Raw genomic sequence first — 20566 nt, forward strand, 5'->3', positions numbered from 1 at the left:
CACTGCCCTTGCTTTGCCCTTCCCAATTAAAGCATCAATGCATCATCAATGCCTTAATGATTGCCTCAGGCTCAGTTTTCTTTAGAATCCAGGCTAAGGTAGTGGCTAAGGAAACAAGAACTATAAATTCTAAAAGAATAAACAGGTAAACACATGCTCTTGAGAACATACTTTGTAGAAACATAGTTTACTAAACATAGTTTACTAAAATCCAATATGATAAGTGCTACTATAAAGGTATGTATGATTTTATAAAATGTACTAGGGACTCAAATGTAAGCTAATTAATGCTGGAGAGTGTGGACGGGGGTCTTACGGAAAACTACAGAGAAGAGGGGTGTATTTGTATTCTAGAGATGCTGTAATAAAGTACCACAAACTGAGTGTCTTAAACAACAGAATGTATTGTCTCACAGTTCTGGGGGTGAGAAATCTGAGATTGAGGTGTCAGCAGGGTTAGTTCCTTCTGAGGGCTAGGAAGAAAAAAATCTATTCCATGCCTTTCTCCTAGCTCCTGGTGGTTGTGGCCATGCTTGGCATTCCTTGGCTTGTAGCTCTTTGCTTTCATCTTCACATGGCATTCTCCCTGTGTGGGTGTCTGTGTCCAAATTTCCCCTTTATATATGGACATCAGTCACATTGAATTAAGGTCCCACCCTACTCCAGTGTGAACTTCATATTAATTTAGCTAATGATATCTGCAATAAAATGTTTTCTAAATAAGGTCACATTCTAAGGTATTGGGGGTTAGAATTTCAACATATGAATTTTGGGAAGACATAATTCAACCCATATAAGATAGTATGTTTGAGCTGGGCCTCAAAGATTCAATAGGAGTTTACTAGGCTGACAGTGGATAGTTGAGGCTATGGCACAACATGGGTGATGTGAGTGTGTATGGAATTCTGGAAAGGCCTTTTAGGAATGACCAGTAAGCTAGAATGGCTGGACAGCAGGCCCAGTTCATGGGAGGGAGGAACTGGCTGGAGGTGAGTCTGTTAAAACAAGGTGGAGGCTTTGTGTGTCGCAATGAGGAGTTGGTCCCTTACACTGTAGTCAACTAGAAGCTACCCAATGTTTGTTTAAAATTACTTTTGTTATTTTTTCCTAATTATAGATGCAATAAGTGTGTGTAATTGAGATGTCAGTTGGGATTTCCCTACCACTTGCAGAGTTTAATGTGGCTTGAATTCCAAGTTCACTACCTGTTAGAATCTAAGATTTCCCCTGCTCCCTCCCCAACTCTAGGATTCTCTTCAAAACCAACAAAACAAAAACTCTACCTAACATTTCATGTGTTTAGAAACTTTATGTAAGATTTGAAAGGTTTTAGAGAAAGTTGCATGGCAGAACTTGCAATTTTGCCGTATTTCTAACTTCATTCCTGCCTCACCTCAGAGCAACAGATGCTTCCTCATTTCTCATGCGGGACAGTTTTGCCCACATTTGGTTCCTTTAGGATTTTCTATGCCAAGCACCCATTCAGGTTTTTTTCCCCAAAAAAACCATAATTCTCTTCCCATGAGGAATTCTGACAAACAAAATTCTGTCATCTTATTACATATATTTTTATGCATTTATTTTTAAAAGACAAGATCTCGTTCTGTTGCCCAGGATGGAGTGCAGTGGTGTCATTATAGCTTACTGTAACCTCAAACTCCTGGGCTCAAGGGATCCTCCTTCCTCAGGATCCTCCTCCCAAGTAGCTAGATCTACAGCTAATTTGTTTTTAGAGATGGGGGGGTTCTTGCTATGTTACCCAGGCTGGCCTTGAACTCCTGGCTTCAAGCAATCTTCCCACCTTGGCCTCCCAAAGTGCTGGAATTACAGGCATGAGCCACAGCACCTGGCCTACAGTATATTTTTAAGGAATTTGAAAACATACCAAGAAAGTTTAAAAATTACTCATCATATTATAAAACTATTAATATTTTGGTATTTTTAGTTCCAGTCTTCATTACATTATACAACTGAGCTCATTCTACATATATATTTTTTGTATCCTGCTTTTAAAAAGTTTTTGGATTCTATTATGGGAAATTTCCAATGTTGCCAAACTTTATCTGAAAACCTAGTTTTCAATGGTTTTATATTTTGTCTCATTGGCTGAATCAATTTGCTTAAAGCTTTCCCTGTGGTTGGACATTTAGGTTTCCATATTTTTATTTTCCTAAATTATGCTGTGACAAATATTTTAATACATGAATCTTGATCTGCATTTTTTGTCATTAATACATTGTGACAGGTACCTAGATGAGAAATTAGTACGTCAAAGGGTAAAAACATTTCAAGGCTCAAGATGCCTATTCTTAAATTGCTTACAGAAAAGGTTCTTAAAACAGGGGAAGTGGCATGATCAGATACATGATTTTTTACAGATAACTCAGGTGGCAGAATCTAGGGAAAAGATAATTAGAATTTGAACTGAACTGTGGGAATTGGGAGGTTGTGGATGTAGAGAGGTTTGGTGATATTTCTAAAATTGGGTCGAAAGGACTTGGTAACTAGATAAATATAGGAGGTGAAAAAACGTTGAACAACTGCCTGTCTTTCCAACCTGCCTAACTAGTGTAATACTGATGTTGTTAATACAGAAGGAGAAGATGGCAAGGTGTGCGGATGTGTAGGAGAAGATAATTCGATATGGGACTTTTTATTTGAGTTATATACTGTACTAGTTTTTAAACACTTTAGGTGAAATCTAATAGGCATTTGGAACTATGATTAATAGTAGGGAGCATCTGTTGTTTTTGCCCGCCTGGCATCTGGTGCTAGGTTCAGGATTTTTTTTTTTCAGAGAAGGATCTTTGGGTGACAATCTGGTTAGAAGGGGTCTTGTCTTAAAGCTGGATTTATTTACCAAACACCTATTTTTTATTTAGATTGCAGGTGTATTTGGTTTGGTAAATGGAGATTGCGGGATGCTAAAGCATCCGAGTCAGCCCTGAGCGTCCACACCCGGTATCCATTCCTTCTTATTCTGGTATTACTTGAATCCTTGGGAGGATCAGTCTCCATTCTCACTCTTCCTTCCTGTGGTTTTAGTGTACCTGGCACTACTCTGTGGATCCAAGGGTGGCAGCCAATCAGAGCCAATGTGGCTGAAATCTAGTAGTTTCCAGGGGAACCGCTGAGAAAAGCTCTTTCCACAGGGATTGCTAAGAGGATGGAATGTAGAACTGGAGTGGTCGGCAGCTATTTTGTTTGTCTGGCAATGGAGTCTACCCAAAGTAGAACTGAGTTAATTCTGAAGACCTGATTCTGATGGCATCTTTTGAGCCCTAGGATCCAAGCACATTGTTACCAGTTTTAGAACTTTTGAGTTTTTGAGACATTAAAATTCCCTTTTAATCTTAAGACATTTTGAATGGATTTCTGTCACTTAAAACCAAAGAAGTCCTGAGTAATACAGTATTGGACATTAGAAAAGGTTTAAGTTTTCAAAGGTTTCAAGTATTCAAGATAAAGCTAAGAGGAATACTATTGTGACTGCACAATATTCTCTTTTCTATTTAATTGATGATAAATATGTGTGGAACATCTATTGTAGTGCCAGGCACTGTGCTAGGTACCTAAAATAGGCAGATTAAGGGTATAGTTTCAGAGATATTTCAATGGATAGCTTACTAAAATATCATTACAATTCATAAATTGGCTGAAATTAGCTAACTATAATTAATAGCATGAATTTTAGTTTTTATGTTTTATATGCTTTTCCTTATATTTCTCTTATAAACCTAAGAGTACCTAGCATGGTCTGTAGCCAGCAAATAACTTATTATTTCCTTGAATTTTAGAAATATTTTAAATATCTGGAATATAAAACTCCATACTAGGAATTCAAATTTCAGGAAGTACATTATGGGGTGGGGGTGGGGGGCAGATTGTAGCTTATTTTTAAAATGCCTAACAAATGTCCACTTGTTGATATATAGAATTTTGGGGGTCTTCCCCCCACATCCTTATTCACAGGATACAGATAATGGAATTCCATGTAACAATAAAAGCTTAAGCTTTCTGATGTGATATCAGTACTAATAGATTATATAAAGTTGTAAGGGTAAAAATTGATTAGGTTTGTTTTTTCTTCCTTTAGTATTCATGAATGGTTCATGTTCTAGCCACTTTTCTTCCTTAGCTGTCTCTTTTGGTCTTCAGTTTGTCAGTTGAGGATAGTTTAATTAAGAATGTTTTTGCTTCACGCTCTACCCTTGGGTCATTAAAATCAGAATGGAAAATATGATTATGGGAAAATAAATTATTTTAATCTGTTATTAATCTGAGTACTTAAATGTGTATCATGGGATCCATAATACATTGTGCAGAAAAATTCGAAACATAGAAAAAAAGAAAAAAAGATGTCTTATTCTTCTACAACCTGCAGATCATAAAAATTACATGTAACTAGTAATTAATGTATCACAAATGTATAGCAACAAAATATTTAATCTTTTCTAAGTTCATTGCTTAAATCTGAATCATCAACAGCTTTTGCTTTTTTTCACCAGGGGATTTCAAGGAATTCACTAGTGAATTAGACTATATCCTTCTTAAAAAACAAAAAAAGCCCTACAGGTGACAAAGAGAAATTGTATGTGCCTTTGTCCAGGGAACCCTACACAGGCCTCAGAGCCACTTCTCAAGCCTAAGTTCTTTTTTTCTTTGCATTCCTCTTCTCTTTCAGATTCTGCCCAGAATTGAAACCCCTTCAGAGTTTACTTTTCATGACATTTATGTAAATCTCTTTCTCTGAGATGGTCTTTCTTCCCTGCATGAGTAGAAGTCATAAGCAAAGCCAAAAAATTATCCTGTCTCGAGTTGGTAATTTGTATCTTTGAAGAAGGAGAAACTGGTAATATCCATTCCAATATATCTGTACCACATAGGAATCATCCTCTTTGGGAACTCGTATTTCTTGAAAGGATAGTAGTTTATTTTAGCTTTTGTCAGATTTCCAAGTCTTGTTATTTCCTAAGAAAACAGAAAATTTTAAGACAATAAGGGTCATACTGGCTTATCACAATTAGTATTTTTGTTGTAAGCCTGTGGCTATTATCCTGCACTTAGCACCTTCCCCCGCCTTCCTAATCCTGAGGAAATACCTTTTTAATTGTGGATTTCAAATTACCTTTACAGGTATTGATGATTTTTGCTCATATTTTTGTGAGAAACGGGCACTTCAGAAACAAGGTAGGAGGGGAAATGACACTTCAGGAGCTGATTGCTCCCAATACTTTTGTCACAGGAGTATTCTACAGGATCACTATACTTACACTATTTGACTTCACGATTACCACAATGTAAGACATCCTCTGCAAGAACTCATTTAGTTAAGAGACTACTGGTGATGTCCAAAACAGTAATTTAAAAAAAAAAAATCCAGGTACCATTGCTATTTATTAAGAAATCAGATCTCACCTGTCATTTTACGATCTAAATTCTATTTCAGCTTTGAGGTCACCTACACAAATAAGAAAATGTACACTCAGGAGGTCAGGGTTTACCCCCACCCAATGCCCGGACCAGAGAGCACTCGGAGGCAGCAAGAAACACACGCACACGAGGTACGGGGGGGAAAGAGGGAATGAAGTTAGTGAGCATCCTGGCGTAGATTCTCCCAGGAATAACCGCAGCCCAGGCTGGGTGGAGGGGCTGTGCGGGACCGACAGACGCAGGGGCCCGGGTCGCCGAGGGTCCGCCGGGGCGTGGGCGGCCTGGCGAGTGGTCAGCCGCGGAGGCGCGTCTCGGGCGGTGACCCAGGGAGCCCCAGCCAGGCCACGGCTCCGGGAGGGGCGGGGCGAGCGCGGGCGGGGGCGGGGCCCACACGCGGGCGCGCGCCCGCCGCTCTGCTCGGCTCGTGGGCGCGCGGCGCGGGCCCGCCGGGCTGTGGCGACGAGACCGCGAGCGCCGCAGGTGACCGCGGCGGGAGCTGGGTGCGCGGGCGGCGGCTGAGGAGCAGGAGGCTGGAGGCCGGCCCTCGCTCTCCGCCTCGGCGCTGCTGGCTGAGGAGACCAGGCGAGCCGAGGCGGGCGAAGGGCTCGGAGCATCCACTTGACAGCCGGCGGCGCCCGCGGCCCTCAGCATGTTCCGCGCGGCGAGGCTTTTCCTCCCGCCCGTGGGCTGAGGAGGCGGCGGCGGCCACAGAAACGAGATGCACCTGCCCGACGCGGCTTAGAGGACGCGGCAGGCGGGAAGTCCCGGCCGCCAGCAGGAGGGCTTTCGTCGCCGGGCCGCCGCCGCCACCGCGGGCCCGAGCCGCAGCGGCGGGTGGGCGCCCCGACATGGCGGCCCGGAGCGCCCCGAGCTGCCACCTGCGGCTCGAGTGGGTGTACGGCTACCGGGGCCACCAGTGCCGCAACAACCTCTACTACACCGCGGCCAAGGAGATCGTGTACTTCGTGGCGGGGGTCGGCGTGGTGTACAGCCCGCGGGAGCACCGGCAGAAGTTCTACCGGGGCCACAGCGACGACATCATCAGGTACGGGGAGCGGGGCTGCCGCCGACACCCCTGCAGACCGCGCCCGGGGTTGGCGCCCGCCCGCCCTCTGGGCGCCGCGGCCGCTCCTGCGGGGAGCATCACCCGAGGGGGGATCCGCGGCTGTCGGGTCCCGAGGCCACGCGTTACCACCCTGCCTGCCCCCGCGCGCCACCGCTCCTGGTCTAGGGACTCTCTCGGGTCTGTGCGGTAACCCCAAGTCCGCGAATCCACTGGGCGTTCGGTCTGACGGCTTTGTACGCTTTCCCCCTCCACCAAAATTATGAAAACTGCGAAAAGGTTATTTTGGTCGCATTTTATACCTTCACATCCCGTGAGAGATTTCTTATTAAACGAATTGCTAAAGCGCCAGGGGGAAATCCTTTAGCTAATGAAGAACTGACCGAAACACTCAAGCCTGTGGGCTGGTCCTGGGGGGCGCGCCGGGTGGCAGCCTGGAGGGCACAGACCTGTTGGCCAAAATTATTAGTACAGGTCACCCTGCCTCCTATTAGATAGAAAAGCAACCTCCAAGCAATTTGTTGGATGTTAGAATTTGCACAGCCAAAGGCAGTTTAAGGTAGGTCTTATCCGAAGAAGCTGCTAAAAATAACTCCACTGATTTCCAGTTCTCTTGTTCCATCTTTATTAAAGTACTCCTAAATAAGTTACTTTTGCATTTTTTAATTAAATCACATTTTTTTTTGGATTTTTATTCTTCCTTGGACAATATCTTAAAGTTGGTCCCAGTGCTTGTTTACATTTCTTCAGTGAGTGGTATATTCGAAATGTAATTTTCAATCAGTGTCTCGGTAGAACTTTTGTGGTAAAGTTAAGAGATTCAGAAATTATTCCAGGCCCCTGATTATCGCCTCGAGCACAGCATTTTTGTCCTTTACATAGGAGAATGTATTAAAAAAACACTTTGAGATTGTGATTGTGTGCTGCTTCTGGGTTTTGGTTTTGTTTTGGGACAGGGTCTCCTTCTGTCACCCAGGATGGGATGCAGTGGCCAGATGATAGCTCACTATAACTTTGAACTTCTGGGCTCAATCAGTTCTCCTGCCTCAGTCTCTCAGTAGCCAGTACTACAGGTGATTGCCATCACACCCAGCTGATTTTTTTTTTTTTTTTAATTTTTTAGAGACGGGATCTTGCTTGTTTCAAACTCCTGGCCTCAAGCAATCCTCCTACCTAGGTCTCCCATAGTGCTGGGATTGTAGGCGTGAGCCCCCAGGCCTGGCCTTTCTGGGGTTTTAAGAGAGATTCTATGATTGGGTTTGGTTATTCAATTTTATTCCCTCATGGATGTTGCACATGATTTAAATTGGGCATTTGAAGTCCAGTATCTTGGTTTGATGTCTTGGAGGCAAGAAGCCCTGGTACTTTAATTCCACAAATAAAATTTTTCTTCTGTTTTGCATCTCTGTACATCTATGATGTGTAAGAAGGAAAAGGAGGCCTAGGACAAAGGTAGGACAAAACAGAATAAGGATAAGGATGGCAAAAACGGAGATTACAGAATAGGGAATGAGACAGTGTTTGTTATTCACTTGTTTTTTAGACACCGAACTGGAGTTTTTTTTAGATTGTATTTAATGTATCACTTTGAAAAGGAAACTGACGAGTCATTTTCATTTTTCTCAAGTTAGGACTCTTTTTGTAGTGGTGATTACAGTTACAGACCTATTATAATAGTACAAATTGCTTGTGATAAAAACAAAGCAAACAAAACCCATAGTAATTATTTATCTTATTATTATTATTATTCATCCCAAGAGTGGAGTTTACCCCAATTTCTTGTCTTTTTCCCTGATCCTTTCAAGTCTCTCTCCTTTTCCATGTTTTAGGTTTCCCAAACTACTAGGTGTAGTATTAATAGTAGCTTTACCTAGTTGAAGCAGCCTTGACTGAAGCTTCCTCCAGACATTCAGTCTGTTAGGTAGAATTCTGTTGAATTCGGGAGGTAGGGTAGGTGTGAAGGATTTTGAGGACTTCTCATGGTACACTTGTATTGTTTTTATTCCTAAGTGGTTATGAAAGCAGTATGGTACTAAGGCTTTCTGAAACTAGATACAGCTTATTTGTTGGGGTAAATTATGTCTTGTTTATTCTTCCAGCAGTAATTAGAAGCTAGATTATATGTCGCACTGCTTGAATTTTTATAGTTGTTTTTCTGTAAACTATAAAGAAGGTAATGCTATTGTCTTCTTTTGGTATAGTTACACAACCCATATGTTTATCTCAAAATATTTCAAAATGATAAACATACTCTGATTTTGCCATAATCAAATACATGCCTATGACTTTATGCGAATGATATACCTTAAAAGAATGTATAACAATGAAAAGAGGTTTACTGACAAATTACAGTGAAGTAGTAAAATCTGAATCATATAGCATCTTGAAATTGGTGGCACAAATTTAACATGATACTAAGAATATAATTTAAAACTCAGTCAAATGGCTCTGGACATTTTATTTCAAGCATTAACGACAGAGATCATTCTTGTTTGTGAAACAGATCAAGCAAATATTAAAACCTCTAATTTTTTTAATTAGGTATTTGACTGTAATTATAGAAACAATTCCAGTAATTTTTCAATTATGTTGCAGCAGAAGATGTAATATCCATAAATGTGATTATGGGTGAAAAACAGTGTTGCTATAATGTTAGCCTTAGTAATAAAAAGTCAGTGCTTTTTTCATCATTTGTTTTGTTTGTGTGTTTGCTTGAAACTTATGTAAAACTTACTGGTCAAATATGACTTAGCTTGGGGCTAAGGCTATTCCAGAATGAGCAGATCATTGTCCTTAGATTTTGAAAATGTTTAAGTGCTATGTTGGTTGTAAAGACTGAATCACGATCAGTCTGTCATTTGCTTACTGGTTCTCCTACCATCTTACTATCATCTAGGATTGCCAGTGGTGGTGCCATATGACATCTCATCGTTTTCTCTGTGTTGCTTGTGGTTTTCTGTCTTCTTTTTGCCATACATCTGTGTATACTTCTCCAATCGTTTATCCTTTAGTTATATTTATTCCAGTAACTAACTTATATAGAAATTAGCTTCAATGTCAGAAATAATACACTGACATTGTATTGGATCACTTTTTTTCCCTGTGTCTAAAATTATACTGATAAAATTCTCTCGTTATTAGGTGTTTAAAACAGGTTTAAGACTAAGTTATAAAATAGACTACTACCAGTTTTAGCATAAGATGCACATCTATAGCTTGGTCTATGTTTTGAAACTTTTACCAGTTTTCAAAAGAATGTGAAAGTTTTTAAAATATGTTTTCTTGTTACTGCCCATCAACAAATTTTTTCAAGTTTGTTCTTAAAGTAGTGGATATTATTGACAGTTTTGAGATCTTTTATACGAGCGAAGACCATTAATGGGATGTAGTTAACTTGGTACATTTAGGTACTTGAAACTGGTTACCCTATGGGAGTAATCAGGGTCCATTTTTTATGTATTTTTTAGGTATAAAATTTGACATACCTGTTTTTTTTTTTAACATAGTGAAAGTATCTCACAAGATAGTGATGAGCTCAAATGACTTTACAGCTGAAATACTTCGAAAAGTATACCATATTATATGGTTCAGGTTAGAATAGTAATAGTTCATTTCTTCTAGGTGTGGCTTTTTTTTTTTAAGACAAAATGAAAGGTGTAGTAGCTCTTTTCTTCAATTGTGGAGGATGACGATGGTGTTCTTAAGAAAGAAAACTGATCAAGCCTCACTGTAATCTAGTGAAAGTGGTTTTTGACAGATCAGTATTTATAGTATAGAAACTTCATTTATTCAACACAAGTCAAAATTGTAGTTGGAAAAGCAGTTCAAAATGTATGATGTTTAAATGGTGAATCAATATTTTTTGTGTTTATATGGGTTCAAAGATGCAACTTCTTCAAGTCTGGCAGGAATTACTGAAATCTACTTGTAGTCTACTTAATGTTCATGATTTCCCAAACCTGGTTAATTATCAAAATGGTTTGAAAAGCCTTTTTCTCAGACATACTGTATCACAGTGCTCTAGGGTTGGATCCCAGGAATTTTTTTTTCTTTTTTAAAGTGCCTCAGGTGATTCTGTTTGGGGAAACACACTGCCATCCTGTATCCCATGTCTTCCATTCTTAACATTGGCAGTTTGTGAAATGGGCACAAACCCTTTCCTCAACCTGATACCAGAATTTTCTTAAGTGTTGTGTGATATTTAGAAGCAGTACTTCAGAAAGTATTAGAATACATGCAAATTTCTTAAAATGCCCCAGTGTTTAAGTAACTAGAATTAGGTGGACTTAACTTTCACAGACCGTAATGATACTTCTATTTGGTAAGATTTCATTTTATGTGTCTGGATATCAAAATATGTTTGTGTTTTAAATGTTGCATAATTAAAGGGATAAAATTAAGAGATGTTTTCAGGTAAAGGTAGGAATGAACTAGAATAATAGTTGAAATTGTCATAAATATGTATTAACCATATCTTTTTTCTTAGGGAAAACCAAATTTTTAGATTTGAATTATAATAACTATTTTCCTGTATTATTTTATAATGTCTTATGTGCAAATATACAGACAAATAAAATATAGTATTTGGGGTATGCAGTAAGGAAAATACATGGAATAATAAATTCTTAGAAGCTATTAAGAACATATTGTTATTTCGAGGTTTTCTTATTAAAGAAATATTTATTGAGCATCTGTCTTGTGCAAGGCTCCTGCCTTAAGATACTCAAAGTTTAAAGACACAAATCAGTCAAATAAAGAATGAATTGGAGTACTATATATACTAGGGTTAGCACTAGCATACCCGGGATATGGTATGTACATGGGGATATAACAGTTCACAATGATGAGAATATAATGCCTAAGCTGAGTGTTTAAGGAACACAGGGAGAAAGAGATATCAGAAGGAATGAAAGAAGGTATAGCATTCTGAGAAGAGGTAACATCATATGCAGTGGACTGTGTTACGAGACAATATTTGAAAGAGTTTTTGTACTCACTATGTTTAGTTCCTTTTCTCCCATTTACTCTTGATTCTATTTTCTTATACCGTAGCAGTTCTTGTTAAGGTCACCAATGATCTCCATGTTGTCAAATCCAGTGGTCTGTTATCAATTTTCATCTGTTTTGTTTTTTTGTCATAATTTGGCACCGTTGATCACTCCCACCTTCTTAAGACACTTTCTTACATGGTATCTGGGACACATCTATTTATTGGTTTACTTATTCTTTCAGCAAATATTTATTGAATACCTATTATTTGCCAGGGGCTATTCTTAGCACTAGAGATATGGCAGTGAACCAAACAGATGAAATCCCCTACCCTCATGGAGCTTATATCTACTGGGTGGGGAGATACAGAATAAACAAGGTAAATTGTGTGTGTGTATATATACACACACACATATATATGTGTGTATTTATATGTATATATATGTAGTTTGTAAGAGCTAAGGGAAAGAAAGCAGAAAATGATAGACGATTGGGAAGAGTTTAGATAGGTATTTAGATAGGGTGGCCAGGAAGGCCTCACTGTAGGGTGACACTTGAGTAGAGACTTAGAGATAAGGAAACATACATGCTGTGTGGATATCTGAGGAAAGGCCATCTTAGGCAAAGAGACTGTCAAGTGCAAATGCCCTAAAGTGGAGAGGGAGTGCTTAGTGTGTTTGAGGAACAGTAAGAAAGTTGGTGTGGCTGGAGTGAAAGTAGTAGTGAAGTCTGATGAGCTAATGGTGGTGGGGGCAAATTGTGTAGAACCTTATAGACCGGTCCTCAACCTTTTTGGCACCAGAGACCAGTTTCATGGAAGACAATTTTTCCATGGATCAGAAGGGCGGCGGGGGGTATAGTTTCAGGATGACTGAAGCACATTACATTTATTACACACTTAATTTCTATTATTATTGCATTGTAACATATAATGAAATCATTATACAACTCAGCATAATGCAGAGTCTAAGGCTGCTGCTCATCTGACAAGAGGCGGAGCTCAGACAGTAACGTGAGTGATGGGGAGTGGCTGTAAATACAGATGAAGCTTCCCTCTAGGCTCACCTCCTGCTGTGTGGCCCAGTTCCTAACAGGCCAAGACCAGTACTGGTCCGCAGCCCAGGCTTTGGGGACTGCAGTTATAGACTACTGAGAGGATTTTGGCCTTCCTATATGAGACCAGAATTTATTACAACAATTTAATCAAATTAGTGACATAATTTGACTTATATTTTAACAAATTCAGTCTGGCTCCTATATTGAGAACAGATTGAAGGGGAGGGGCAGGATGGAAGCAGGGAGACCACTTAAGAGACTGTTGAAATTATCCAGTCAAGAAGTATTGGTGGCTTGGACCAGGGTGGTAACAGTGAAAGTAGTGTGAAGGGGTCAAATTCTGGACATATTTTGAAGATAGAGGCAGCATGACTTATTAATGGATCAGATATAAATTGTGAGAGAAAAGAAAGATCAGTGATGATCATAGAGTTTTTGGTCAGAACAACTGGAAGAATGGAGTTGCTGGTTACTGAATTGGGAAAGACTGTTGGAAATGCAACTTTTCTGTTTTGGGAGGAAGGGAAGATCAGAAGCTCTGTTTTAAAAATGTTACATTTGAGATGCCTAATAGACAATCAAGTGAGATGTAAATTAGACAGTTGAACATACATGTCTATAATTCAGGGAAGCAGTCTGGGCTGGTATAAATTTGGGTGTTATCAGCATATAGATAATATTTAAAGTCGTGAGTCTAGATGAGATCATTGAGGAAGTGAGTATAGATACAGAAAAGATCTAAAAAATGGATTGCGGTGGCACTCCAACATTTTAACGTAGGGGAGATGAAGAATTGACAGAAATGTGTCCAGAGAAGCAGGAGGAAAACTAAGAGAATGTGGGATCATGGAAGTCAAGTGAAGAGAATATTTCAGGGAGAAAGGAGTGATCAGCTGTATCAAGTAAGGTGAGGAATGTTTCCCCTTATTGGAAGTCTTAGCTGTTTTGCAATAATTGCATTGTAATCACAAGACTCCTGAGGAGACTGTGTATGTCCAGGTGATTTGGGGAGGGAGAGAAGGGGGAGCAGGAAGAAGACAAAATGAAGCATATCATTATTAGTACACGAAACTAGCCTCCTTCAAGATTTGTTCCAATGTACAACTATTATGTATCCATAAAAATAATTAGGAAAAAGATTTGTTCCAGCAGTTTCTACTTGGCTTAGTTATTAAAAATGGCACATGGGTGACAGCTCTAGATTATTGTTACTCAAAAGTATGGTCTTGAGACTAGCAATATTAGCATTAACTAGAAACTTACTAGAAATACAAATTCTCTGGTTTCATCCCAGACCTACCAAATTAGAAGTTCTAGGTGTGGGGCCCAGCAATCAGTTTTAATCACCTCCAGGTGATGTTAATATAGTCTAACATTTAAGAACCACTGCTCTGGATTCCTGATTCTCAACCCTGGTTGCATAATAGAATCATTTGGAGAGTTAAAAATAAAACTAGCAATGGCTAAGCCTTACCCAAAGAAATTCTGATTTAATTTGTTTAGGGTGGGGCCCAAATATAGTTTCTTTTTTGTTGTTTGCTTCTGTTTTGAATTTTTCAGCCTCCCAGATGATTCTAACATGAAGCTAGGGTTGACGACCACTGTCCTAGATAAAGTAGTAATCCGTGTTCAGCTGGTGGGCTAGGAGTCAACCTTAAAAAAAACTCAGGGCCTCGCCAAATTCACTCACTTATTATTGTGTATTATTGTGTATTATATAACAATGTGGATAAATTAGCAAGTACTAGGAGCCTTTAAATACCTTGGGCCTCTTGTGTAAGACCCTGCCGTGCTGGACATCCTCTTTGGAGATTTATTACCAAAAACCCTCCCTCTTGGTCTGTCACCACGGGTAGAGTACAGCAGTATGATCGTAGCTCACTGCAACCTCAAACTCCTGGGCTCAAGTGATCCTCCTGCCTCAGCCTCCTGAGTAGGTGGGGTTACAGGTGTGCTCCACCACGCCCGGCTAATTTTTTCTATTTTTGGTAGAGACGGGGTCTCATTTTTCTCAGGCTGGTCTTGAACTCTTGACCTCAAGCAATTCCGCTTCAGCCTCCCAGAGTGCAAGGATTATAGGCGTGAGCCACTGCACCCGACCTAATCCTTAGTATGGTTTTCTATTAATCAATCTGCTTAGTATCATCATGGGCTGAAAACACTAAAAGACATATATCTTGCATCATCAGTTTAGAAAAATGCTCACAGGGATCCTGTAAGGTCATAATTATGTCCATAATTATTTGCATCCTGGAGGATATCCAGTGAGGTCTACTATAACCCAGTGCCCCAGGTGATGATTTCAACAGACTCATGGAGTAATTGCAGTGGGTTTTGGCTGAATAGTTTGGATCATGGAAAACTCAAGATTGTCCATTAATAACTTTCCATTTTGGAGCCAGGACCTGTAGTCAGAAATAGACCAACCATCCAATATGTTAATATTTGATGGGGCATGTAAATGCCCATCAGAAGGACAGATCATCCCCACCCTATAAAATTCCCAGCATATAAAATTCTCAGTGGATGATTTTGCATGGATAGTTAAAATAGCACCCTAAGGCTAGACGCAGTGGCTTATGCTTATAATCCTAGTATTTTGGGAGGCTGAGGCAGGAGGATTGCTTGAGGCCAGGAGTTCAAGACCAGCCTGAGCAATATATTGAGGCCCCACCTCTACAAAAACTAGAAAAATTAGCCAGGCGTGGTGGGACACAGCTGTAGCCCCAACTACTCAGGAGACTGAGGCAGGAGGATCACTTGAGCCTGGTGAGCTTGAGGTTACAGTGAGCTATGATGATGCTACTACACTCTAGCCCCAATGATAGAGCAAAAAAAAAAAAAAAAAGCACCCTCGGTTTATGTCCAGTCCCGGCAAGGTACCTGGAATAATGTGTTTTGTAGGGATTGAAACTACATATTGCCACTAACCAAGCATGAATCAGCCACTAACAGCTGACTGGCATCCTTTTAGTTCAGCAAGTATTCTCCATTGTGTCTTTAATATGGATCAATATTTTGAAACAGCATGGGACTGACAAGGGGTTATACCTAGCCTGTACAAAGAAGTTGCATTGGCTGCAGTGAAGTCTATTCTGATTAAAGGGTGGCACATGGCATTATCATATTGGCCAAAGACGATAAGAACTGGAACAAAAACCTTAATAACTCTTGGATTTCCTATTTACAGTATCACCCTCAGTTGACCAATATAAGTTAAAGGTGGATTGAATTGTTAAAAGATCAAGTAAAAAATAGTGCCCACCTTACAACACTGGCATGCAGATACATCTGAAGTAGTAAGCATGGGGTAAAAACACTAAATAATTGCTTGGTGTTGGCTGACTGCTAGAATAGGGGATAGGCATGGGACTGAAGGCAGACATTCTGCCTTGGCTCTAGCTATTTTAGAGGCTATAGGCAGGCAATTCATAACACCACCGAATTCTTAATTTTTTTTCTAGAATGGGCAGCTCATATGCTGGATTGGCAAACGAGGAGATGTTAACTCAGATTTCACTCTAAAAGTTATCTTGTTCTTCACAATCTGGGGACAAATACCTGATTTTACTTTAATCTAGAAGTTGGAGAATATAGGAATAAAACAGAGGGGCAGGTTGGATGTGAGGTGAGAATTCTGGATTGTACCATTGTCAAGGTATGGATGATGTCAACTTCTGGATGGGGTGGAGAAAGGGAGGGCTGTAGTCATGTGTACTGGAAATATGGAATGTGTAGCAGAACCTACCTGAAATTAAAGGCCCAGAAATAAACTGATGGCAAGAGAAGCATACATCCTAACCTGCTTCCCAAATGAGTTAGAGGAACTGAGATGCACAATTGCCATCCATCTCCTTGTCAGAGAAATCCTGCTGTTCTTCCTGGTCCTGGGAATCATGTACCTACTTCACTTCCCACCCAAAGAAGACATTCATTACCAACCCCAAATTTATTGGAATTTGTCTCTTTCCATGCCTTCGAAAGCACTTTCTTTCTTGGTCAAGAGATATAATACTAGACACCCCAGCCTTTGGTATGGAAAGTTGCATTACATATTAATTTCAGTATATGGGAGGTGATGACAATTGCCACAGGCAATTAAGAATTTTGCAGTTTTTACTTAGTGTAATTTTGCTTATAGAATTATTTAACTTAGCCACAAGTGATGATGTAACCAGGTCTAACCACTCAGTGTTCATGTCTTTATAGTAAAGGGGATCAGAGAGCAGGGTATAATTCCTAACCAGAAGTGGAAAGGAGAAGACCATTCTAAGTCTTGCAGTATGGGGTGATAACTAACTATGGAGTTCACAAACTGGTCATCAAGACTTGGTTGCAAAGTGACTTTGCTAATTATTAGTTAACCCATGGACAATGAACTTAACACATAAAACACCATAGATGGTGGCACTACTGACATGGTAAGAAATTTTATCTGGAACCTGGATGTTAGATTCAGATGACATGCCTTTGCAAAAGACAATTTTTGCAGTCATGTAAAGAAACTGTAGAAGTTTGAGGTCCACATCATGGGGAGTATGACAGGCTTGGCAGGCTTTCTCCTAGAGGGTTATTATTATATTTTTAAAATTAGTAATATACATTTATTACAGAAAATCAAACGGCATAGACAAATATTACCCACAATCTTGCAATCTAGAGATATTGCTATTGTGTTTTGGATTATTGCCTACTAAACTTTTTTGATGCATGTATTCTTAAGTAATTAAGGTCACACTGTATATAGAATTTGGATTCTGTGTTTTTTATTTAACATTATAATGTAAGCTTTTCCCAGTATTATGAAAAATCCCCGTACTTTTTTTTTGTTTTTTAAGAGAGAAGGTCTCCCTGTGTTGCCCAGGCTGGAGGGCAGTGGCTATTCATGGATGCAGTCCCACTACTGATCAACACAGGAGTTTTGCCCTGCTCTGTTTCTGACCTAGGTTGGCTCACCTCTCCTAAGGCAACCTGGTGGTCCCTTGCTCCCAGGAGGTCACCATATGGATATGGAACTTAGCATGGACATCCAATTATAATAGCGCACTACAGCCCAGAACTGGGCTAAAGCAATCCTCCCTCTTAGCCTCCCAAAGTGCTGGGATTATAGGCGTGAGCCACTGCACCCAGCCTCATTTCTTAAATGTTAGACATTTAAGTGGTTTTCAAGTTTTTACTGTTAGAAAAGATGATGCAGTGAAAAAAATTGCATATAATGATTTTTTTGTATTGAGGATTATTTTATTCAAAAAATTTATCACTAGCAGCTTCCTTGGAAATTTGGTTAACAAATATTTATTGAATACTTGCTGTGTGCCAGTCACTGTTGTAGGTGCTTAGGATTTAATATGAACAAAAAGGGCAGTCCCTGTCCTATTGAAGTATGTATCCTAGTGGGGAAGTATAAGATAATAAATGTATAATAGTAATTTTAGATAGTTGATAACTACTATAAATAAATTAAGATAATGGGACCTGGCAGAGGGACTCATATCTGTAATCCCAACACTTTGGGAGGGTGAGGTGGGAAGATAGCTTGAGGCCAGAAATTTGAGACCAGTCTGGGCAACATAGTGAGACTCTGTTTCTACAAAAAATTTTAAAATTAGCCAGGTGTGGTGGTACATGCCTGTAGTCCCAGCTACTCAAGAGGCTGAGGTGGGAGGATCTCTTGAGCCCAGGAATTGGAGATTGCGGTGAGCTATGATTATGCCACTGCTCTCTAGCATGAGCAACAGAGTGAGTTCCTATCTCTAAATCAATGAATGAATGTAACAGGTAGACTATATTGGCATGACTGGGGGTAGTTAGAGAAGGCTTCTCTGAGCAAGTTAACATTTGACCTAAAGGATGAATGATATGAATGAGGCAAAGATTTGGAACAAGATTCAAGACAAAGACTTTGAGAGCCTAATTAGCTTGGCCTTTATAAGGGACAGAAAGGCCAGTGTAGCTGGAACGTAATTAACAGAGGAAAAATGGTAGAAGTTAAGGATCGAGAAATAGGTGAGGGCATATTTTATGGAACATTGTGTTATCTTAGGGATTTTGGGTTTTATTCTAATTCAATAGGAAGCTATTGGAGGGTTTTAACCAAGTGAATGATGGGATCAGATTTATATTGTTTTAAAAGATCACTCTGGCTATGTTGAGAAAACTCTAACTAAAGGGGAGGAATAGAAGAAGAAATGTGGGTAGTCAGAAGGCTACTGAGGTAGTTCTGATTTAAGATGAATGCTGGCCCAGATTAAGGTTGTAGCAGAGATGAAGGTGACGATAGAGTCAGTAGGACAGGGTAATGGAATGCATGTGATGAGTGAGGACAAGAGAAATGGCAAGAATGAAATTTAGATTCTTGGTCTGAGCAAGTGAATGGATTGTAATATCATTTACTAAGGTGAGGAGGAGCAGATTGGGTGAGAATGGAGGAAATAAAATTGTCTTTTAAATGTGTTAAATATGAGGTACCTATCCATTGCTGTGACCTAGATATATAAAGTTGGGGGTTATCACTGTATATATGCATTTAAGACCATGGGATTGGATGAGATCACCTGGTAAAGAAAAGGAAGACAGCTAAGGCAAAGCCCTGAGGCACTTTAATGTTCAGAGGTTGGGTGCCGGAGGTAAAGCCTAACAAAGGAGACAGGAAAGGAAGGGCTGATAGAGTATGGAGTCAGGAAAGCCTAAAGAGGAAAGTGTTTCAAAAAGGAAAGAGTGGTCATTTGTGTCAAATACTACAGAGAAGTAGAGGAATAAGGGCATACAGTTTACCATTAGATTTGACAAGGTCACATATAACCTTGAAAAAACTGTTTCAGTGCAGGAGAGAAGGGACAAAAACCTACTTGGAATACACTGAGACAATAAAGAGTAAAAAAGATGAGGAGTTTTGATGTAAATGGGGAGCGCAGAAATGGAGTGATAGGTGAGGGGTCAAGGGAGTTTTTTTCTTTTTAATAGGTATATTTGAATGCTAATAGGAATGACTCAGTAGTGAGAATGCAATAATTCCAGAAAGCATAGTTTTAGGAATAAAGTACTTGAAAGTAAGGAAAATGGGATCCAGAATACAAGTGAAGAGTGCAAGGAGTAGAGACATTTCTTCCATTTTACAAGAGGGAAGTAATTTAAAGGTTTATAGAATAGGAATATACCTTCAAATGGTTACTTCTATCATCTGTCTCCCAAATTAATCCATAAATATCATTGAATTTTACTATATGTTCAGCAATATACTAGGCATTGTGTAGATAAAACCTTAAGGGTGCCTGAAAAACACTCATGCTTTCATTCTGATTAAGAAAATTGGAGCTATCAGAAGAGAATCTTCAGATTCCATCCACCCATCAGCAACACATCCAGGTCCTATCTCAGTCCCTCTACTTGTGCACTGGATCTCCCTCTTTCTTGCCTCTTCCAGAAATTCTTGCCTTCACCTACATCAGTATTTTTGCTCTGTACTGGATGATCTCTTTTCAACAAATGATGTTACAAACAACTGAATATTATGAGGAAAAAAATGAACCTCTCAACATATAGCTCACCATATATGAAATTTAACTGAAATAGAGTCATACGTTTTCAGTGTGACTGAAGTTTCTAAAGTTTCTAAAGTTTCTAAAATTTCTAGAAAAACACAAAAAGCATGAATTATGAAAAATAAAACTATATATTGAACCTATTAAAATAATTTATTAGACTTCCAGGTAACTGAAAACAGTGGTGGATTCGTAGTAAGTAACTTCCCAGAATCTCTTCCCCAGACAATATAGATCACTTCATGACCATGAACTTTATGCAAACCCTAGCCTCAGCATTACTTAAACAGAGAATACCAAAACTGTAAAATAACTATAAATAAAAAGAGAAAAAGAAACAAATTCCAGATGCAATTTCACAAGCTCTCTCGTCCCTCCTCTGCTGCTGAACTTTGTGGGGAGTGAGTAAACTAAATATCTGAAAAACAGTATCTTCACTGGATACTGTAAGGATAAAGACAAAATGACCTGCACATAATGCTAT

General features: G+C 39.6%; 1 protein-coding gene across 1 annotated transcript in view; it reads left to right on the top strand.

The window, feature by feature from the left end:
• Positions 1 to 6281: 6281 nt before the first annotated feature.
• Positions 6282 to 20566, top strand: part of EML5 (echinoderm microtubule associated protein like 5) — a 186729-nt gene continuing 172444 nt past the window's right edge. Inside the window, exon 1 of the mRNA XM_012640398.1 lies at positions 6282 to 6478. Within this exon, the coding sequence (XP_012495852.1) occupies positions 6282 to 6478 (197 nt within the window). The remainder of the gene's footprint in view (positions 6479 to 20566) is intronic.

Source organism: Propithecus coquereli, unplaced genomic scaffold, assembly GCF_000956105.1.
Source record: "Propithecus coquereli isolate 6110/MARCELLA unplaced genomic scaffold, Pcoq_1.0 Scaffold152, whole genome shotgun sequence".
Taxonomy (NCBI): Eukaryota; Metazoa; Chordata; class Mammalia; order Primates; family Indriidae; genus Propithecus; species Propithecus coquereli.